The following is a 24,149-nucleotide window of genomic DNA, read 5'->3' on the forward strand; positions in this document are numbered from 1 at the left end:
TGAACTATTAGTTTTAATGAGGTGAAGAGAATTATCTGCAATAGTAAAAAATCATAACATTTTTAGAAAAAAATAGGGCTTCATTGGTTTCGTTGCTTTTCCCCGCAACTTTGGTATGTATGTTTCTCTGTGGTTTTCTTTTGACAATAGATAGATGGCTAGCTAGGGAGACCCAGATATTCTGAATCTTCTGTCAGACTTTGTACTGAAATGTCATGTCTTCCTTCAGGTTTGTAATGAAAATTCTAATAGGTGTGACATCAACAATTGCCTCTTGCTAACAGCTCTCATAATTTAACCCTTCAGGTGAACACATTGATTGATGAATTGCAGGCAGCTATCAAGAGCTACAAAGGTCACCTCTGTATACTTACCCCTCAGTTACGGGCTGAACAGGAGCAATGTGCTTCTTATATCTACAGACATATTAAAGTATTTCCTGCAAATGCAGTTCTTCCACAAGGTCTGCGACTAAAGGTAGGCATAATACCTCATCTGTGTTTTAAAATGATGTTTTTAGTTTAGTAATTCAAAAGAAATTCCATCTAAACATCCGGAAGAAGTTTCTGACAGAGTGCTTCCTCGGGAGGTGGTGGGTTCTCCATCTTCGGAAATTTTTGAACAGAGGCTAGATAGCCATTTGACGGAGAGGCTGATTCTGCGAAGGCAAAGGGATGGCAGGTTACAGTAGATGAGCGATAGGGATGTGAGTGTCCTGCATAATGCAGGGGGTTGGACTAGATAACCCATGATGTCCCTTCCAACTCTATGATTCTATGATTCTATGATTCTATCTATCTACATTCAGTTCCAAATTTTAATTTTCTGTGAAAGTTGGACCATAAGGAAGGCCAAGCTAGTGCTGGTGCTGGAGAAGACTCTTGCGAGTCCCTTGGACTGCAAGGCGAACAAACCGGTCAGTCCTAGAAGTGATCAGCCCTGACTGCTCCTTAGAAGGCCAGATCCTGAAGATGAAACTCAAATACTTTGGCCACCTCATGAGAAGGAAGGACTCCCTGGAGAAGAGCCTAATGCTGGGAGAGATTGAGGGCAAAAGAAGAAGGGGATGATAGAGAATGTGGTGGCTGGATGGAGTCACTGAAGTAGTCAGTACAAACTTAAATGGACTTCGAGGAATGGTAGAGGACAGGAAGGCCTGGATGATCATTGTCCATAGGGTCGTGATGGGCCGGACATAACTTTGCACCTAACAACAACAATTAAGAGTTGGAATCTTAAAGATTTTGATAAACCTGATAGCAGTCCAAATTAGAAGCATATGCAGTTGTTAGACCAGTATAGAGTGACAGCTGCTTAAAATATCTTTCACCCAGAAACTACAGAGCTTCAGAAAACCTTTATTGCCATAAATTGTGCAGTCACTACTGTAAGCCCTTTGTTCCAGCTCCAGTCTATACTCCCAAATCTCATGACCCATACCTGAGGGCATATTCCAGAGGAAACATGACCAGGCCTTCCTGTACAGGACAGGCAATGTGCTACCATAGAAAATGCTCTGTCTCTTGTTATCATCCACTTCTCCTCTGAAGATGGGGGCACAAAGAACAGGGCTTGAGAGGAAGATCTTAACTGACAAGATGGATAATATAGGAGGAGACAGTCTAGGACAGGCACTGAGTAGCTCCTGAGCAGTTTCTCCAATGATCAACAGCATCTTAGTCTTGCTGAACTGAGCATCAATTTATTGCCCATCATCCATTCCATATCCTTCATTAGCTTTCTACAACTCATTCATTCCATTACCTTCTCTAGGGACCAGGCCTGACTGGCCAGGGATTCTATTTTTTGGGTAGGGTATCATCAGGGCATGGGATTGGGGTCACTGTGGGTGGGCAAGTAACTGTGAATTTCCTGCATTCTGCAGGGGATTGGACTAGATAGCCCTGGAGGTACATTCCAACAGTTTGATTCTACGATCTATTTAGGACTTCTACAGACAAACATGACTTAGCTGTTAAGGAGAAATAGTTAGGTGCCACCTGCATGTTGCTGACACTTGACTCCAAATTCCTCCTCCCAATGGTTTCATGCAGATGTTAATAGCATGGGGGACAATAAATACTATAAGGCCAAGCTGTGCTCTATTGGGCTTCTAAGGCAACTGGTTGATCACTGTGTAAAACAGGATGTTGGACTAGTCCAGTAAGACAAACAGAAAGGGAGGATGATGGTTCTCCTCAACCAGAAACAAAAAATCCTAGCGTTCCTTGATTATGTGCAAATGAGAGTGTCCAGATTGGTCAACACTCCTATGGAGATGAACTAAAACAGCAAGGAAATGAAATATTTCTAACCAACAACAAACAATACAGAGAAGCAGTTGGAACTGTATATAAGTACATGCCACATCACAGCAGCTGCAGGCATACTATGCCAGAAAGAAAAGTCACCAAGTAAGGCAGACTGGAGTGAGATAAAAAGACTTGTCAGGTATTTTCAAGGCACTATTCATTTAAAACTTAAAATTGCCAGCAGACAATAATCCAAAACTGATAGGATACATGGATGCAGACTACGCAGGAGATATCAAGGACAGGAAACCAACCAGTAGACATTTAATGTTAGAAGAAGAAGAATTGGTTCTTATATGCCACTTTTCTCTACCAGAGGAGTCTCAAAACAGCTTACAAGCACCTTTCCTCTCCCCACAACAGACACCCTGTGAGGTGGGTGAGGCTGAAAGAGCCCTGATATTACTGCTCAGTTTGAACAGCTTTACCAGCACTGTGGCGAGCCCAAGGTCACCCAGCTGGCTGCATGTGGATGAGTGGGAAATAAAACCTGGATTGCCAGTTTAGAAGTCAGTGCTCCTAACCACTACACCAAGCTGGCTTTATATGGACATGATGCAGTCAGCTAGAGCAGTAGTAAACAAGAGACTGTCAGCATATCCTCCATGTAAGTGGCAGAGGCATGCAAGCCACTGGATATTACAGTTATAAAGGACTTTGAAATAGATGAACCCAGGCCAGTGCAACTTTTTGAAGATAATCAAAGATGTTTAAGGCTTGCACTGACCAAAAGAGTCAATTCAAAAACTCAACATATAGGTGTAAAATATTATTGAGTTGGGATATTGCCCCTGAGGACATTTGCATAATGATGTACAAAGCTGCTTCCATGTGAAAATTTGAAATTCTATACATATTATATCTTGAGAAGGGGTATTGGGATATGCAGGATCTGTAGTGTGCATGTCAGCAGTATATGGAGAAGATTCTACTCAGGGGATAATAGGAGCTGTGTATTTGGCATATTTAGATCAGGAACTTTATCAAATATTCTCATCCTGTGTTCTGATTGGCTCAGTTGGAGACTTCCTGCTCCTTTGAGCATATTTCCTCCTGATGAAGAACAGTTAAAACAAACTGCTAGAAATCTCTTTCAATTACCTAAGAAAGATTGTCTTTTGAATTTAGATGTTGTAATGTGAATTGTTTAATACTGTTGTTCTGTTTGGAACCCACTGTTATGGTTGTTGTTATGATTGCAATGTAAACCACCCTCAGCCTCATGGGAGGGCAATATAGTAATAATTAAATAAATGATAAAATAAAAATAAACAGATTGAAGAGATGCAGTAAGAGGAGTAACAAATGGTCTCTCTGCCAATGTTGATGATGGTGTTCCCTTTAGAAAACTTGTACAGAGATCAAATTTGAAATGAAACTAAAAGGATTGTTATTGAAAAATAAATTTTAAAACCTAACATACCTGCACACAATTGAACTAACACAAGTACAGAAGAAGAAAGTAAAAGTTTGAGATGGTGTGATAGGGGTGAAATAATTCAGGTCAAAGAAAGATTAATAGATACCTTATGTTATGTGGAGAAGACCAGGTGAGGGAGACAGCAAGACAACCTGCATATTGCTATATGCATGGTTTAGATCTGAGAACAACACACACAATGGTAAATTGTGTCTGTTTAAATACCCAGTCTTATGTCTGGAGGCTAAGGCTGGGCAGCTAGCCCTAAAACAAAACAATTAATTAGTTTGCTGGCAAAGAAATGGAGACCATGTAATGGCTCTGTCGTTACTCAGACAAATGCCTTTGACTGGGCTACTAGTGGCTCCTGGGTTACAGAAGACACTGATAATTGCTCCAGGATGGACTATAATAAGTTTCTCAAGTAAAGACCAAACACTGGTTAGCAAGAATGTCAAGGTGTTTGATTCTTTGGTAGTTAAGGGATGGAAATGGCTGAAGTAGGGATTATAATTAGTGAAAAGAATGACTGCAGGTGTAAGGAAAGCCATTAGCACCAACAAACATTGTTAATGCAGTCTAAGGTGAGAGAAAGGCTAGTAAGAAGGCTCATCATGAGAACAATAATATTACTCTGTATACTCATAGAATCATAGAAATACTCCAAGGTCTTCTTAGAGGAATGTGACATCCCACTGTAGCAGCCTTTCACCAGTTGTTTTAATTTTGAGAAACATTTTTTAGGCGTCAAGAAACCTCAGGAGTCATGTGATCATACAGAATTTGGTTGCAAAGTATAGTTGTGCATGTACCTATGTGGGCCTCTTCCCCTTCCCATCCCCTCAAGGCCAATCATGGACTATTTAGGGAAGGGGCAGGTCAACATGACCATATATGGTCATATTACTTGATAAATGTTTTACAAATATAAAAAATATATTAGAAATGAATTAACACCCGCCTCTTTGGGAAACCCTTCCAGGGCCATCAAGAAACCCCAAGGTTTCATGAAACCCTTGTTGAGAAGGACTGATTTAGAGAATATATGTTTTGTTTGCTGCAGGCATGCAAACATGACTGAGTCAGCTTCCTGGGTAAAACTGATATATCTTAGTACATTTCAGGTCAAACACTGCTTTGCTAGTGATACACAGACAACATTGGTGTCCATGCACAGGCCCCCATGCTATTAAATTCCCTCCTAAACTGTGGCAACATCCAAAAGACCTGGGAAAAGTTGGGCTGAGCAATACTTCTTTTGTATGGGCAAGCCCCCTCAGGGACCCAGGTGGTAGCACCTCCATCTTTGGTGGCCCCCATGAGATCACAATAACAGAACAGTTTGAGAAAGGTCATCTAGACATCCACCAGAAGCCTGCCCTGCAGTGACTTTGCTCTTAGAGACAAATGCCAAGACATAGCTGAGGGACTGCCTAGTACCCCCTGCCCCCTGCAGGACTTCACGCTCTGCGGGTGAAAATCTATTGGTCATTCCTGGCCCCAGAGAGGCATGCCTGTCCTTGACCAGGGCCAGGGCCTTTTCAGTCCTGGCCCCCACCTCGTGGAATGAGCTCCCGGGTGAACTGCAGGCCCTGCGGGACCTTTCTGCTTTCCTCAGGGCCTGCAAAATGGAGCTCTTCTACCAGGTCTATAGTTGAGGCCAGGTTAGTCTAGGAAGAGCAATTGGGGTCCCCCTGTGGTCAGCAATGAATACCACTCTGATTTGTCTCTCCTTTCTCCTCCCTCTTGTAGTTGAGTTAGGGGGGGGGGGGGTTGAGGATTCCACCATCTTTCTCTGCTGTTGCTATTGTTATGGATGCTGTGATAGTCCATTTAAGTGGGTTTTTTTTAGCTGGATTTTGTAAACTGCCATGAGCCTCTGGGAGTGGCGGTCAATAAATAAATAAATAACATGGAGGTGAGGAAGCAACTGAGTCAGGCAGAAGGATATAGTAGAGCCAACTCAGAATGGGGGTGGTGGAGGCAAGGACTTGGGAGCAGCAGCTGGGAAGGACAATCAACTGGGGAAGGTTAGAAAACACCAGTGAGCATGGTGGCATACAATGGGAGACAGGGATGGTGAGAGGATGAGTGAGGAAACAGCATAAATGCCAGATCAGGGGGGCAGCGACCAAGCAGCAGATTTATGGAGTGAATGGGAATGTAAGCCCCAGTTCAAAAAGTGCTGGTTGGGAAGAGGTGGATAAGGGTATGAACCCTCTCCCCTCCAATTACTGAAGGTTCTGCAAGAGCCTAGATAGTGCTGCTTCCTCTAATATGCAAAGAAACGAAAGAGGGCCAATTGAACCACAGACAGAATGAAGAAATATTCAACCTGATGGCTTATTCTGTAATCTTTTATTTTAAAAATTATTTTTGTAATGCTCAAAAAATATATAAATCATATATATCATGCCAGTAACCTTTGTAATCAATCCTCTATAGTACAACAAAACCTAAAGCCAAAATGGAGTCTGGATAAATTTAATTTTAATATCATGCTTCAGTGGGCAGCCAGGGATGTGACAATTGCCCAAAAGGTGGCTTGTGAGCAAACTCCCCCTTTCCCCAAGGAGGGTTTTAATAACAACCCCCTCTCTCTCTTTACAAAGCTGTTTCAATTCTCAATAAAGCTATTTATTCTTTAAGCAGCTGGTGCTTTACACCTTTGCACATTTACATTCTGCCAACACTAATTAGAGTTAGAAAGAAATAAGAAAAACTCACTAGAACTCCAATTGTAAATGTGCTTGTTGGGATGTGAACTTATTAATTAGACTGAGCATTTATCCAGGGGCTGTACTCTATGTGTCATTCCCCCTTTCAGTGGTGAGATGGGTAGCTATTGGAGACAATACCTTTTCAGTCATCTCCCCTCATTTATGCAACTCTTCTTTCATATCCATTTGTGTGATGTCTAGTCCTAGGTAATTTTTATTTTCTGTTGCCTTTGATTTGTTTTGCTGCAGTAGTTTGTACTCCTTGTATTTCCAATATGGGTTTTTTTTTGTAAAGTTGGGGTGTTTGCTGGTCTTTTATACTGGGGATATTTTAATCATATTACTTTTACTAAGTTTTATGTATTTTAACATAAGCATAAACAACCTGAGTTGTGTACGTGACACAAAACTTTGGTTCTGAGTGCAACTGTAAAGAAGTGGAATAAATAAACCCTGGTTCCATGTAGAAAACTCCTTTAATAACATGCAGTATGCAGTTATTTCAACCACATATGAGAATAGCTAATTCCTATAAAGAGGACAATACAGTGAACACAAAAGATGTATAAGCCATTGGTGCTTCAAGTTTTGATGTCTTGAAGAGTTATATCAAAGGAAAAACAAACCATTGGTCCTTGAGTACTTTCACCCCCTCCTATGTTTGTGTTATTATGTCTTTCTTCGCTTCTCTGCACTTGGGTGGGAAATTGTTTTGGCTGTAATATAGGAAATAGGTACTGCTCAGTGGCTCTTAGTGTAACACCTACTGTGAGGTTTAACAGAACTTTTAACAGTTTGTTTAGTAGTGGTAGAGCAACTAATGTGGCCCTTGTGTGCTGTCAGTGATTCTTCTCAGGTTGGCAGCTGGCACTGAAAACATGCTGGTCCAGAGAGAGATTCTTGGTTCCTCTGTGACTTCACATCCTCAGCCATTGTAGAAACACTGGAAGAAGTAATATCAATTGTGTACTTCATGTCGTTTCAGCTCTGACAAATATCAGTGATAATGGACATAAGGTGTTTAACAAAGTGTGGTCTCTAATATTAGATGTTGCCATATGCCTAGATAAGAGTGGACATTGTTCAGACTAGCTGATACAATGTACTCCTGTTTGTGTTTCAAAAGAGACCTTGGGACCATCCCTGAGCTGTGTTTCTTTCAAGCCTCAGTGCATATAAAGCAACAGCCGTATACCATATTTACTTGAAAGAAGGCAACCCTGAATGTGCAACCACCTTTCTTTAAAAAGTTCCCCTTTTCTGGAAATGAAGGAATTCTTCTCATAATTGCTTTCAGTCAATGAAAAGAGTAATAAGAAAGAAAATCTTAAAACTAACATTAAAAAGTTTCTTGTTATAGTTCACCTCATACTAATTATATATTGAAGACTTTAAAATAGTAGCATTATTACACGTGTACGGAAACTATTTTACTGTCCTGCACATATGCATTTCTGTACGTGCCTCATGCACATTTTTTAAATAACACTCCATACTGCAAACAGGTTTTTCGTTTCCTTCAGTGCTCTAAGTTACTTAACCCATCTGTTGTCTAAACAGGCTCTATGCATTACCCACTTTCCTGACCTCAGTTTTTCACATGGAAAATGTAAGGAACCATGCACTTGGCACACACTACAAGATGAGACAGCTGATGTGAATTTTTACAAATTCTGTATCACAAGCTGGACATTTTTATTGAATCACAGAATCATAGAATCACAGAGTTGGAAGGGGCCATACAGGCCATCTAGTCCAACCCCCTGCTCAACGCAGGATCAGCCCTAAGCATCCTAAAGCATCCCGGAAAAGTGTGTATCCAACCTTTGCTTGAAGACTGCCAGTGGGGGGGAGCTCACCACCTCCTTAGGCAGCCTATTCCACTGCTGAACTACTCTGACTGTGAAAAGATTTTTCCTGATATCTAGCCTATATCGTTGAACTTGTAGTTTAAACCCATTACTGCGTGTCCTTTCCTCTGCAGCCAATGGGAACAGCATCCATTGACAACCTTTCAAATACTTAGAGGGCTACCATGTCCCCTCTCACCCTCCTTTTCTCCAGGCTGAACATTCCCAAGTCCCTCAACCTATCTTCATAGGGCTTGGTCCCTTGGCCGCAGATCATCTTCGTCGCTCTCCTCTGTACCCTTTCAATTTTATCCATGTCCTTCTTGAAGTGAGGCCTCCAGAACTGCACACAGTACTCCAGGTGTGGTCTGACCAGTGCCGTATACAATGGGACTATGACATCTTGTGATTTTGATGTGATGCCCCTATTGATACAGCCCAAAATGGCATTCGCCTTTTTTACTGCTGCATCACACTGCCTGCTCATGTTTAGTTTACAGTCCACAAGTACCCCAAGGTCTCGTTCTCACACAGTGTTACCTAGAAGCATATCCCCCATCCAGTAGGCATGCTTTTCATTTTTCTGACCCAGATGCAGAACTTTACACTTATCTTTATTAAATTGCATCTTGTTCTCATTTGCCCATTTTTTCCATTGTGTTCAGATCTCGTTGAACTCTATCTCTATCTTCTGGAGTTTTTGCCAGTCCTCCCAATTTGGATCATTAATAAATATGTTAAAAAGTACCGGGCCGAGCACCGAGCCCTGAGGTACCCCGCTACTCACCTCTCTCCAGTCTGATGAAACATAATTGACAACAACTCTTTGAGTGCGGTTGTCTAACCTAGCAGTCGGCAACCTTCTGGTAGCTGCGGCCTGCTGCTGCCGAGTAAAGGGAGAGAGGGCGGGGAGAGGGCGGCCCGGGGACCCGCGCACACGCGGCATCCCCAGCGCAAACGCGCATGGGCAGCAGTCCGCGCTTGCGCGTTTGCGCCGCCGGCATGCCAGCGGCCATGGCTCTCTCTCCCCGCCCCTCCAGGCCACCAGCAAATTGGCTGCCAAAGCGGCTAATTAGCTTGCGGCACGGCAAGCTTCTCTCCCCCCCCCCCCTCCCGAAGCAAGAAGCTTGCCGGGCCGCAAGCTAATCGGCCGCTTTGGCGATCATACCTTTCCATCAGTATGAGAAGTTCCAGATCTTCCTTCTTATTGCCCATGCTTCGGGCGTTAGTATAAAGGTATCTGAATTCTTTTACTTTTGGTTCCCTATGAGTTGGCCCTCCTGGTTGTAGTCCATCAGGTGCTAGTAGACCTTCCTCAAGAAAGCCTATCCCATGGTCCCAGAAACCAAATCTCTCCTTCCGGTACCAACTAGGCAGCCACTGATTCACCTCCATTATCTTCCTCTCCCGACGCATTCCTCTTCCCTTGACAGGCAAGATTGAAGAGAATACCACCTGTGTCCCCATTTGCTTAAGCTTCCTCTCTAGATCTTGATAGTCTGTTTTAATAGGAGCGATGGTATTCAGGGACATGTCATTCGTTCCCACGTGGACCATCACAAATGGGTACAGTTCCGTAGATTTGAGGAGTTTGGGTAGCCATTCTGAAATGTCTTTAATTTTCGCCCCTGGCAAGCAACACACCTCTCGGGTTAGGGGGTTGGGCCCAGCCACATGACGATCCTTTCCTCTTAGTAGGGAGTCTCCAATTACCAGTATTCTCCTTTGTTTTTCCCTCAACACCATTTCCTTCTATTCCCGTGGCCTCTTCACTTTATCTTAGAATTTGTTTTGGGACCTCTTCCCTTGTTGACACTTGCACCTCCTCTGCAAGAGCCTGAAATCTATTCTGGAGCTCCAAAGGCCCCGAGAACCGTCTCGCTCTACGCCGTTGAGACTTTTTCCTAACTGTCTGCAGAGGCTCCGTAATGAGGTCAATTCCCTTATCCTCTTCAGGACTGGCTGTATCCTCTTTATTCAGAGTTGCACAGCTCCTGTCTATGAACTCCTCCCCTTTCTTAATTTCTGTCAGAGTAATAATCCTCTCTTCTAAGCCCCTAATCCTTTCCTCCAAAAGTCTTACCAGCTTACACTTGGGGCAGATGTAGTCCATCTTGTCTTCAGGGAGGAAGGCTATCATGTCACACTCACTGCAGATGATGGGATGCGTGTCCTGGAGGTCCATTGTAACTTCTAAGCAGTGCAACTACTAGGAAAATATAATCTACTGGTTCTAATAGCTAGGCTAAGAACCCCAAGCTAAGAGCCATAGGCCAAGAGCCCTTTGTCTCTCGCCTCTGGCGAGGAGCAGCCCTTTTTAATCCACCCAGCAATCACCTCACTCAGCACCACAATAGCCTCATCTGGTCAACAGGAGCAGCTCTCCCCAGCAGCCCTCTACACATGCTCCCAGTTGTCTGAGTTGTCTTATTTAGTACGTTTATATACTGCCAGGTATATAGGGATGTTCACATGAAACATAGAGGAACAGAAACAATGCAGTAACCTCAGTGACTATGTCAAACGGATAACAGAATAACAGTAATAAACAGAGAGAACAGTGATTAATAACCTGAACATTTTAACAGTCCAATGGTTGGTCAGTTCAGGGTGATTGGTTTCATGGGACGGAGGTTCAGGGGCTCAGTAGATATTGTTAGTTTTGGTTTAATTTTCCCGTTGGCTGACACGCAGTATTATTAGTAATTTCCTTTAGGCTACATAACTTATATAGAGCTTTCCTGCCTGGTGCTTGCTTAGAATCATGACCTCATGTGACAAGCTATTTACCAAGTTGATATAATGTGGACCAATCCATTCTCAGTCACTAGCAGAAACAACTTTGTATAATAGAGATGTATAATCTCCAAGAATATAATATTTGATTGACATTTATTGGGCAGTTACCTTTTGGTTATTAAGCCTGTTCCACAATTAATCATTTTGAAATTTTATATAGGTAAGTAGCAAGTTCCATCATAGAAAGGGTATCTTTTTTGCAGAGAACAAGGTATCTCTTATTAAGCTGGTGCCTTCTGCCATGTGTGCATCATTACAGAGCATCAAGAAATACTCAGCACAATCTTAAAGAATGCCCTCCCTTGTAAGGAGATGGGGGGAACACCTAAAATTACTTTGGCTACTTGATAGCACTGTAGGATGCCACATTCACACTCAAATTCTCCTCATTGCAAGGGCTGGTTTTTCAGGCCTCCCGCATATGACATTCCCTTGCCCCAACTTGTCTTTTCCTAACTCTCTTTTGGTGAGACGACCGTTGTTCTTCCGCTGTGTCCCCTCTCAATGATAATCACAGCTGTTATGTTAAGGAGAAATTGTGTTGGTGATCATCCCTGTCTGGAAAGGTACCATAGCAACAGGAGAGGGATGTACAATACACTTAAACATATACATGGAACTGCAGCAACAAGGAGGGAGAGTATGCTAGTGAGAATTTACAGATGTCCACTAACTAGTTTGGTGGAAATCCTGGTTGAAGAAAGACAGCTAATTGTTGTGTTCCTATCTATTTTAAGCTAATAATGGATTGTTACTATTTTTTAAATGAGATTTGCCTCCAGAATTATTCATATTATTTATGGGAATTTTATACAGATATAATTGAATAATTATAATTCTATAATTTATACAATTAATCGACTAAGATGTCTTTAATTATGTGGCTGCCCCTGTAAAGTGCTCTGTAATGGCAGATCCCCATTCCTTAAGGAAATCTGTCTCAATAATTGCATTGTTTCTGTTGTATGGAACAGTGGTCCCCAACCTTTCTGAGGTTGGGGACCGGCAGGGCATTGGGGCGCGGCCCGCGGCCCGCACGGGCCACGCCCACGCATCGGCCGCGCCCGCGCATCGGGCCGCACCCGCGGGCCTCGCCCCCGCATCGGGCCGCGCCCACGAGCCGCGCCCGCACAACGGGCCGCGCCCCTGCATCGGGCCGCGCCCGCGAGCCGCGCCCGCACATCGGGCCGCGCCCGGGCCGCGCCTGCGAGCCGCGCCCTCTCCCCGCCCTCCCGCAGTAAGAAGCTTCCCGGCCGCAACCTTGCGGCCTGGGAAGTTTTTTACTGCGGGGGGGAGGGGCGGGGAGAGGGAGCCGCGGCCCGGCGCCATGGCCTTCGCGGCCCGGCACCGGGCTGCGGCCCGCAGGTTGGGGACCACTGGTATGGAAGATTCACATGTTAACTTTTGGAGCTGTAAACTGTTTTCATCTCCAGGACATAGTCTAGAGGCAGCTGTACCATGAGCAAGCCTTTGAAGAGTCTGCCTTGTTAGTTGGATTTTAGGGTGACATTAAGTGTGGAACAGTGAGGAAGTCAAATCTGACAATACAATCGTCTGTTTCACAACACTTTGTGCCTGGAGAACCATTGTAAATGATTATGTGCTTTTTATATATTTTTCCTTGTACAAATGAGGTCTCTGTGTAGGAAATAACATCTTGAACCACCTTAATTTATTATCAGAGTAAAGAATCGTGAGCAATTTCATCTTAAGCTTAAGAATTTCATTGTATCTGTGTGTCCACAATCCACATGTTTTGTTTTAAATCTTCTGAACAGCCAATATTGTAAAATGAAGGGCAGAGTTCTTGTAAAATAGATACAGGTTAGTTAAAACTATTGTTCAGAATCCTCCATGTATTTCAGTATGTTTCTTAATAGAAATGTATTTGAACTAAATTTCATTTAATTATAACAGTATTACAATTAGTAATGAGAATTGCTGATGCCACAGTACATGTTGATTTGCTAGTAGATTTTTAAAAGTTAGTATTGAGTGTTACATATGATGTCAGGCATGTTATTTATAGACTAACTACTGCATTGTATTTACTTATTTACGGCTTTCTTGAAGATATATGAAAATGGCACAGACACTGGAGAGACTCTTATTTATATCAACAAAAAGGAGATGGAAAGTAATTATGGTAATCAACTCAGTGCTGCATTGGAGAGAGTAAGTTAATATATATGTTTTGTTTTTTCAAGTACATGAGCAATTCAGGATTTTTTAAAAAAACATACAGTATGATTGTGGTATCCAGGAAATCTACTTAAGAACTTCTGTGAACTTTAAAATCTGTGTGTGTAGATTCATATCCCCTCACTGCTTCTAGGCTATTTACTACTGTAGTATCTTGATATAGTCATGAGCTTTACATATAGGAAAGGCTCTTGAATTTGTAACTTGTATTTTTTGTCCTTTGTTTGATCTCCAGATGGCTACAATTCTGTTCGTATCGCTACTATTTCATTATTCTTTTTAGTCCCACATATAATTTACATATATTTTCAGGATTGCCTCATTGCATCCACCATTAAAATGGGTCTCTAGGTCGTGACACCAAGTAATATTCCATTTTTTCCCCACTTGTAACATAGTACATTTTCCCATGGATCTTCATATTCTTTATGTGTAGCCACATTCATTTTTTTGCAGTCCAAACAAAAAGAGTTTCTGGTTTTTAAAGACAAACAAATGCTTTTTGACATAAGCTTTAATGAGCCAGAGCCTGTTTTGAAATAGGATTGCCGGGTCCTTCTTGGCAACTGGCAGGTGATGGGAGGAGACGGCGGCCAGATCCAGGTTGGGAAAATTCTGGATATATGGGGTAGAAACAAGGGAGGGCAGGGATCTCAGTGGACTACAATGCCATAAAGCCTACTCTCCAAAATATCCATTTTCTCCAGGGGAACTCATCTCACCTGGAGATGAACTGTAATTCTGGGGGATAATCTGGTCCCATCTGGAGCCTGGCATGCTTGTTTTGAAGGTCAGCATGGTCAGGGATATGCTGAAGCCTACAACCTTTCAGAGTACTCAAGACAGGCCAGAGATGTTTGTCTCATCTACCTCCTTCATGAATAGTAGATTGCTGCACAAGTTTGTACCATTAGAGGAGCCTCAATGGTGACCTGTTGGGATTGGATGTGAGGAATAAATGGAACAAAAAGCCACACTTCACCTCTCAATAGGAAACCTGGTAGAAGCAGATTCCTACTAACTTCACCTGGATTCAGAAGAGTTTGAAAGTGTTGTACTCACCTGCATGGTCCAGTAGCTTGTACAAGTGTACATAATGAGCAATATTTTGGAGGCCAATAAAGGGTATCCTCCAGAGCATCTTATTTGTCTCTTGAGAAACTTATATGCAGGTCAAGAAGCAACAGTGAGAACTGAACTTGGAATCACTGATTGGTTCAAAATTGAGAAAGGAGTTCGGCAAGGCTGTATACTGTCGCCTTGCCTATTTAACTTGTATGCAGAGCACATCATGAGGAAGGTGGGGTTAGAGGAGTCACAAATTGGGATCAAGATTGCAGGGAGAAATATCAACAACCTCAGATATGCAGATGATACCACTCCAATGGTAGAAAGTCAAGAGGAACTAAAGAGCCTGTTGATGCGGGTGAAGGAGGAGAGTCCAAAAGTTGGCTTGAAACTCAACACAACTCAACAAGAAAATGAAGATCATGGCATCCGACCCTCTCAATTCCTGGCAAATAGATGGGGAAGAAATTGAGATAGTGACGGATTTTATTTTTCTGGGCTCCAAGATCACTGCAGATGGGGACTGCAGCAAAGAAATTAAAAGACGCTTGCTCCTGGGGAGGAAGGCTATGGCAAATCTAGACAGCATCCTAAAAAGCAGAGACATCACCCTGCCAACAAAAGTGCGTCTAGTCAAGGCTATGGTCTTCCCAGTTGCAACGTATGGCTGCGAAAGTTGGACCATAAGGAAGGCCAAGTGTCAAAGAATTGAGGCTTTTGAACTCTGGTGCTGGAGAAGACTCTTGCGAGTCCCTTGGATTGCAAGGCAAACAAACCCGTCAGTCCTAGAGGAGATCAGCCCTGACTGCTCCTTAGAAGGCCAGATCCTGAAGATGAAACTCAAATACTTTGGCCACCTCATGAAAAGGAAGGACTCCCTGGGGAAGAGCCTAATGCTGGGAGCGATTGAGGGCAAAAGAAGAAGGGGACGACAGAGAATGAGGTGGCTGGATGGAGTCACTGAAGCAGTTGGTGAAAACTTAAATGGACTCCGGGGAATGGTAGAGGACAGGAAGGCCTGGAGGATCATTGTCTATGGGGTCGCAATGGGTCAGACACGACTTCGCACCTAACAACAATGGTTAGGGTGATCACTTGAATGATGGCCACTCTTATAACTGTATTCAGGATCTGTTATACCCAGATCTAAAACAATGATTTTGATAGTTTTATTAACTTTACTAAATCTTTAATTTCACATCATGTGTGAATATGGACAGCCTGGCTTTCTCCCAGATTTCCCTTTAGTTCCCAGCTGCAGAGGTGCCTTGCCAATGTGAAAGCAATGAAACCAGGATTTGTCAAGGCAAACCAGAACTTAAGTGATTGTCTGTTTGCCAAATCCAGTTTCACAGCTTAACCATAGCCAAAATGAACCACACTTTTACTTTGTTTCTGAATCAAACCACTTAATCAGTATTTTGTGACTGAGATGAGAATAAAATAACACAAAGTTAGAGACTACCATGAGGTAGGAGGGACAGAAATAAAAGTGTTTCAACTATTTGTATGTCCTAGCTGCTGAGGACAATTTATATCTAAACTAGATATAGTTTTTAAATAACATGTTCAAAGCAATTCAGATATGTTTATTTCTGTCATCTTTACTGTAGCCTAAATTTGGCCAGTATTGTCTTTCCTGCATTCCAGATAGGGAACCGAGACTGAAGAATAACAGCTTGCTTGATATTATGTAGTAGGCTGAAAGCAATCTCAGATCGTATTTTTAGCCTCTGTGCAGCCCTTTGGTTATGAAAAATTTCTCTTGATCACATGCATTCTGCTATAAGAGTACATTAAGAGTAGCTGCATGCTATGGATGATAACTATAAATAACAGCAGACATTCTTAAAGAGATTAATGATAAAAGATGGAATAAATAATTGTATATTTTGAACAAATAATTGCATGTTTCAAACATTTCTGATAGTTGAAATAGTTCCCTCCCATAGTTAGAACAAATACTGTGGTGTTTGTCATATTTACCCTGCTAATAGGAGGTAATAATATTCGGGGTGTACCAGTGGTATAATAGTGTCACAATATGGTCACCTCTGGTGATATGTTCAGTTGTGGAAACTGGGAAATAGTGTATGATGCAATCTGCTAGAAAGAGCCATCTGAAACTATAGCAGAGTGACAAATAGGCCTTTCTCAACTTTTTTTACCATTCAGAAACACCTAAAATATTCTGGCTGTGAAAGGGTAGTATAGGCTGAAGTAACTGTGTTTAGATCCATCATTATGATGCCAAGAAACGGCAAATTGATCACAGTATATGCTATAGTTGCCTTTGCTCTGTAATAAGCCTCTTGTGTCACAGGGTGGCAAGGCAGCCAGCATGCTGTCTGAAGCTCTGACCATGAGGTTGGGAGTTCGATCCCAGCAGCCAGCTCAAGGTTGACTCAGCCTTCCATCCTTCCGAGGTCGATAAAATGAGAACCCAGCTTGCTGGGGGGGGCGGTAAATGGTAATGACTGGGGAAGGGAATGGCAAACCACCCTGTATTGAGTCTGCCATGAAAATGCTGGACGGCGTCACCCCAAGGGTCAGACATGACCCGGTGCTTACACAGGGGATACCTTTACCTTTATCTATGATTTCAAAAGTTCCTTATAAAATTGCTTAATTTTAAGGCCGCAATATCAAATGAGCTGGATTGCGAAGTCTCTCATGAAACACACAAGCCATGCTGTTTAGCTTTTCCATAGCACTATTTTCTCTGAAAACATGGTAAAGGACTTCAAAAGTTTATGCCATGTCTCAATGTAATTTTTTTTTACAATGCTGAAATTGTTAATGAGTCATTATTGTTTGACCATTGAGCACCTATAGTTTGGCAGGAAAGTAGAGGACAGCTGAATTCTTTTCAATCCTCGGCAAGCCCAGTCAGAAACACTAACAAAATTCATCTCCAAATTTGGACCAGGAAAACATCACCTTTATCAAAAGAGCTGTTACAGTATGTAGAAGCTAACTGCTTGTTCTGTACAACTGTCACATCTGCTTTCAGTCTGTGCGCCAAAGGGTCAGAGCTCAACCATAATCCTGTTGCACCCCCTGCTGGTTAAAAGCCTGTGCTCATTTTGTTACTTTACACTGAGATAAACATTGCGGTCATTTCACACTTCTTTTAACATTCTATATGAATTTAATTATCGTTTGTTTGGACATCACTGGTTATGGAGTACAAACAATTTATTACAGTTGTTCCCATTTTATTTTTTTTATCTTCCACTGCCAGGTACTGAACGTGATTCACCAAAGGCTCCAGCATTCAGCCAATTTCAAACCATCAGGCCTCAGTCGTTTCCCTACTCGGCTTTTTGATGAGACTGGACAAGAAATTAAAAACCCCTTTTTACTGCAGAATGAGCAAAAAATTTGGGTTTCTTATGGCGACGATTACAGGTAGGAGCAAAGCATTTAAGCTGTATGACTGTCAGCAGTCTTTGTGTTGTCAAACTGCTGTACGGGAATATGTGATAAACCTCCAAGTAAAATCCCTTTTATTTTTATTGTGAATTCCGACAAAATTTCAGAGGTCTTGTTTGAGGCAGTATTGTTTGTAGGATATGACATCCATGTCTCTGACTTTCTGTCTTAATGCCTTGTCATAGTTCTTGATGTCTGCCTGTCAGCACAGCAAGAGGGATTTTTTCATGTCTGAATAGTCACCTTAATGATAGCAGATGGAAACACCACAGGGGGTCGAAGCCCATCACACTGTCATTGTCGCAGACTGCCCTGACCTGTTTCCACTCCTCTATTTTTTTGTCCCTTTTTAAAGGAGAAATGGATGGTAATTGAAAAGGATCTTAAGCAAGATTTATGAAGCTGTAGACAACATGATTCACTACTATTGCTCTATGTTTTCAGAAATAAAGCCTTAACCTTTTAAGCACCAGCAATGGGAATGAAAAATAAATTTGTAAAACTTGTAAAGTCTGGCCAACTAAAGTTAGGAAATTCAGGTCATGCCAGCATTAGTTCTTATGTAGTATTCGGTATAAATGTTTATTTCCCAAGACAAGAAGATTTGTTTCATGGCTATTCCTGTATTAGCCTGGTTTAGCAGTGGTGAAGTTTAGCAAAGCTCCATTATCCTAAAATTTATGTGTGGAAATTAGTGGAATTGGCATCCATCTCATGTTGTCAAGCTTGTGGCATGAGTGCTTTAGCGAAATACATCTGGGTTGATTTATTCAGCAGCAAGTTAGAGATATTTTTAAATTGTATTTCCAGTATACGAAAATCTAGAATTTTCTATAATCATACTTGTTTCATATGGTAAAAATGGGTGGTTTGTTTTATAATTAAAATTAAAAGATAAGAGTTGTTTATAGTACTTCTTTTTTAATCACTACAATAAATAATGTTCAAAATGTAGAAGATGGTTTTATGATGTATGCTGCAAATGTATTGTTTTATGAAAAAATGATATTTACATTGTTCAGGAATTATTCATTTTTCAGCATATATGCTGAAAGATGGAGAATTCCTAAACAATGTAAATATAGAAACTTTAACATTACTATGAACATATTGATGGATAAATTGCATATTTGCATGTAATTTATTCAAGGTGGTGCTTCCAGTATGTTTTATTTTAGATGTTTTGTACCTGAGAAAGGCATCTTAACTTTTCATGCAGGTATTCTTTGTGGGTAAAGTATACTACCATCATATCTTCTGCCTGTGATTACTCACAAATGGATACTGTTTCTAATAGAATGTACAGTCTATGATTACCTAGGAAGCTAAACTGAAAATATCAAAGTTGAGACTTATACACGCGATTGGTCAACAGGAGTGAAAAAATAATACATTCATTTCAGTTTAAATGATGCAATGCTTTGGTTTCTAAAATTATAGAACTAGGCATCTGTGATATATGTTCTGACTTTTCTCTCTGGATTTTTGGAATCGATTTATTACCAATAAAATAATTTGGATGAAAAATGTATTACTGCTCCTTGGTAAAACAGCAGGGTTAATTTCACACGTGTTGGATACGTACTTTCAATGTGCTTTAGCAATTCTTTGCAGATGGATTTTCCTGTGTGAAACAGGTAAATCTACTTGCAAACAACTGCTAAAGTGCATTAGGCAACATGTGTGAAATTAGCTCAGCTCTTGCTTTGCCTGAAGAGTTGCAAATAAAACATCTTGTGGATTACTACAAGTAAAATTTGCCTTTTGTGTTAATGTGACTTTTTTGACTTTTTAGTTGTAAAATTTTAGCTGAGAACAATGAACTTAAGTTTATTGCAAAACCTAGTTCAGTGAAATGATAGAATTTCCATGTATAAGCATTTTGAACATGTATTTTAGAAGACATTCCAGTTTTTTTAAAAAATTACTGACATATGGCTTGTGGTAGGGCAATTTCATTCTCTTTGTAACACATTAGAATCTGGCTCACTATGTAAGTTGTTAGGGTGAATATTTTCCAGGAAAAGTAGCACATTTGCTAATTTTAAATATCCTGGTTGGGAAACTATCAGTATTGATTTCCTTTCTAGCCATTTAGTGCCCTGCTTATAAAGTCATTGTTAAAATGTTGCTTTCATGAGTAAGACATTAGAAAAATGTGTGCCTGCCTACAGTTTGTAGACATATATTTGGGCTGACAATTAGAGCAGCATTTTTTCCTTAGGAGTATCTGTGTCTCCTTGTAAGAATAGTGTTCCTCATATTCCTTACAGACAAATAAACTTGTGAGTAGTAATACCTGCCGTTGAAATTATAAGTTGTAGAGGGCTTTGAAGCTACCTCATAAATTTGAAGTGCAGTGACAAGATTTGACTAGGATTACTGCTTTATTGAAAATTAACATGTACAAAGATCCATGGATCTAAAGAAGAAACAAATATTTTCTAAAAGAAAATAAAAAGCAGGACTCTACATAAAGGGCCCAGTGCAGAAAGCATACAGATTGAATAGGGGAGCATAGTAATGGATGTTTCACATTTTTTATTTTCTTTTTGTATGGACTGTATAGAAATTCATGTTGCTCCACCATGTTTAAGAATACAGTTCCTTGGTAAGCATAAAAACTTTCTAAGTATTAATAGAAAGCAAAATTCAGTGAAAAACTACTATTTGTGGGCAACTATAGGTATAGGAGGTAATCCAACTGTGAGTGACTTTTATGGTTTAATGGTAAGCAATCATTTTAAATGCCTCATTAAAAGAAACACTCATTACTCTGTAACCTCTGGTTCACAAATGTCATCTTTTCTATATGGACTCAGAACCAAATTGTACAAATGGAACAGTGCCCTATTCCAGTGTGACCTCTGAGGGACCTCAAGGTTCTCTTTTCAGGTCTGGAGCAGGACAGAAGAAGCCACATGGGTTTTGCCCATAAGAAATGTTTTCAGAGTGATTCTTTAGGAGGAATACTCATTGACTACACTGTATATTCCCTTATGAAACTACCTGGACATTGTGGTCAACTTTGAAGGGCCTGGGTAACCCTCACCTTCTGAGATTATGGGTGTAGCAACCCTGGAAAGGGCTTTCTCAGCTGTGGCACAAAAGTCTGAAATGTATATGACTCCTTCTGTTTCCATCTTCTGCCAGCAAGTGAACACTTTTTTGTTTCTCTTGGCATTCTCTTAGACTGTTTATGCACTGGAGATTTCATGCTTTAGGATGCTTAGGGCTGATCCTGCGTAGAGCAGGGGGTTGGACTAGATGGCCTGTATGGCCCCTTCCAACTCTATAATTCTATGATTCTATGATTAAATGCAGGCTGGAGTTTTAGTCATAGCAGGTTGCCCCACCTCGTCCTGTACCCACACGGGGGAGCATTTGGCCTAGTGCACCTCATCCATCCCCGATTTGTGCTCCTGCATGAGAGCTGGGGCAGTGAAGTTCCCAGTGCATAAACGGTTTTAGTAATCCCTCCTTCCTCTCCAATGTTTTTTGTTTTAATATATATTTTTATTTTCATAAAGGTAAAAATATAAAAATAGAACAGATAATATAAGTTGTTAATACAAAGAAAGATATATTATGCTCTTCATTTGTTACACTTATGTCCCCTTTTCGTGTCCCCTTTTAGTTTATTTTCTTAAATAATTCAAATAAGGGCCCCATTGTTCTTGAAACATCTCTTCTGTTTTTCCATTAACTATCAGTGTCAGTTTGGCCATCTTAGCAAAGTCCGCTAGTTTATTCAACCAGTCTTCTATCGAAGGTAATTCTTACGTTTTCCATTTCTTGGCCAGAACTAGTTTTGCTGCCATCGTCTTATAGAAGAACTAGGGGCAAAGCCCGTTGTCTCCAAGAATACAACGGGTGCTAGAGCTTGGCAGTGGGAAGAGGAAGGGGAGGAGTTGTCTAGTCTGTAAGGGCATGGGGTTGTCATGTGTGTTGTGTGGGAGGTTGTGGTGGCATGGTGGCAAATGAGGCCATGGGTGTGGAGATATGGGTGTCAAGAACCTGTGTTGTGGAATGTTCATTGAGTGTGGGAGAGGACTGACCTTTGGGAATTGTGTGATAGTGGTTACAGATGAGCTTTCCAGAGCCATGTCCTCAGATATGTAAAGGGAAAATCAGACTGGAGACTCTTCTTAGGGGAAGAGTACATGGCAACCAATTCCCCCCAGTTCTGCGTCATTTCCCTTCTTGTGTGAATTAGGCCACATTCACCGAAATGCCCCTCTGCCCTAATACACATAGGGTAGTCACAGTACACAGGTGTCCACCCTGTTCCTTCTGTCTCCCATATTTTCACTGTTGGTAAAATGTTATGTGCCCACATGCTTCTTTCATGGTTGCTCCTTAGAAGAACGGATTTTTGTACCCTATTACTTACTACCCAAAGGAGTCTCAAATCGGTTTACAAACACCTTTTCCATTTGTCTCTCCACAATAGTCAACCTGTCAGGTATGTAGGGTTGTGAGAGATCTGAGAGAACTGGGAATGGGCCGCAGTGACCCAGCAGGCCTCAGGTGTCTCAAAGCATTTTCCAATCGTCTTCCCCGTCTCTCCCCATAGCAGACTCCCCATGAGGGAGGTGGGGTAGCGAGCCTCACAGGGAAGCTGGCAACCCTAAGAGGAAGACTGTCTGTGCACAGCAGTCTTCACCTTAGTAAGGTTTTTAATATTGTTTTTTTATTTGCCAGGCCAAGGTTATTTGCCAGTTACTATTTCAGTTACTATGTGTCTCCAGACATTTACTTGTTCTCTATTTAGTTTCAGGCTGTAAATATTTATTTAGATCTTCCTGCACTTTCCAGACTCACAGGACTGATGCTGGTCTGCCTGTCTGCGCCCCAGAATACAAACAGTTGCTGATAAGGGCTGGCCATAACCCATAGGCCAGGAGGGACACTCCTGCACCACTCCCTACCAACTGCAGACAAAAATGGCTCTTTTGAAGACTGGACTCTGAGGCATTGTACGATACTGAAGTCCCACCTCCAAACCTCCAGGAATATTTCCAACCCAGGGGTAGCCAACCTACAGGTGTGGCCTGGAGAGCTCCTGGAATTACAGTTCACCTGCAGAGTATAAAGATCAGCTCCCCAGGCAGAAAGGGCTACTTTGGACAGGGTTGTGGTAGAGAAGAAACATTTAAGGCTTCCCACACAGGTTGTTGTTGAATTGAAAGACTTGAGGCCTACTGCACAGGGTTGTTGTGCAGATGAAACAGGAGACAAAAGAGCCAGCTTCCTCTGCAGAATAACGCTGTGCAGTGGCCTCAAATCTGCAGAGAGTTGCAAAGAAGAAAGACACATGGCTTGGCTGTGTCTAACCTCCGGGAGGAGCAGTATTTTAAGTGAGAAGGGGCTTTTCTGTAGCCTCCCTGTCAGGCAACTGTTTGGCAGAAGGGGAAATTCCCCCCCCCCTTCAAAAGGAAGGCCCTCAGGCTCCCCTGCGTTGCTCTTGGAAAGGCTTCCTTCCCTCAGTCAGGGCCTGTCAGAGGCTCCTTCGCAGCAGGCCTGAAGGGGGGGAGGGGGAGGGAGCGCACTCTGCAGCCTCCTGGCAGCTCTGTCAGGGTTCTGAGGCAATTTGCAGTTGGACATGACAGTCAGGACAGCCTTGGGGCGAAAAGGGTTGGCATAGCCTGTCCAAGCCTCTGTTCTCATCCCCCTTGGCAGCCCTACTGACCTCCTCTCCCTTTGGTGGTCAGGAGCAGACTGGCAGCCAGACTGGGCTGGGTGAATGGAATTTTGGTCTGTCCTGGTGAGGGGCCAATAGGAAGGCACTTTGCGCGCCTCCCCATTGGCTGCTTGGCCCTGGATGGACACTCGGAGGGCCCAATCAGGAGCCGCTTCGCGGCTCCTGATTGGGCCCTCTGAGTTTTTATCCTGGACAGGGCCCGCCCTAACTCCTCCCCAGGTGGCCTTACTCTTTTATTTAATAGGACCCTGTCCTATTTAAAGATAGACTTTGAGTTTGGGCTGGGAGGCACTGCGGGGGTATACTTAATAATATAGATTCAGCTTTCATAGGAAATCTAAGATCCCACATTTTCTGCACAATGATGTCAATTTTTGCCCAAAACTTATAAACTTTTTCACATTTCCACCACACATGAAAAAAAGAATCTACTTTGTCACCACATTTCCAGCATTTGTTATCACAGTTTTTAGCAATTTTAACAATCACTTTTGGTGTCACGTACCACCTGTAAAACATTTTATACCAGTTTTCTTTAAGTATTTGACTGTTAGTATACTTAGGGATTCTAGACCATGCTAGTTCCCATTGTTCCATTGTCACATTTGTCTCAATATTTTGCATCAATTTAATAATACA

General features: G+C 41.9%; 1 protein-coding gene across 4 annotated transcripts in view; it reads left to right on the top strand.

Moving 5' to 3' along the window:
• DCDC1 (doublecortin domain containing 1) overlaps window positions 1–24,149 on the top strand; it is a 396,547-nt gene that overhangs the window by 165,400 nt on the left and 206,998 nt on the right. For all 4 annotated transcript variants that reach the window (XM_077321955.1, XM_077321952.1, XM_077321953.1 and 1 more), the window contains 3 exons: window positions 307–477; window positions 13,175–13,276; window positions 17,616–17,782. In XM_077321955.1, the coding sequence (XP_077178070.1) occupies window positions 307–477; window positions 13,175–13,276; window positions 17,616–17,782 (440 nt within the window). The remainder of the gene's footprint in view (window positions 1–306; window positions 478–13,174; window positions 13,277–17,615; window positions 17,783–24,149) is intronic.

Source organism: Paroedura picta, chromosome 2 (assembly GCF_049243985.1).
Source record: "Paroedura picta isolate Pp20150507F chromosome 2, Ppicta_v3.0, whole genome shotgun sequence".
Classification (NCBI taxonomy): domain Eukaryota; kingdom Metazoa; phylum Chordata; class Lepidosauria; order Squamata; family Gekkonidae; genus Paroedura; species Paroedura picta.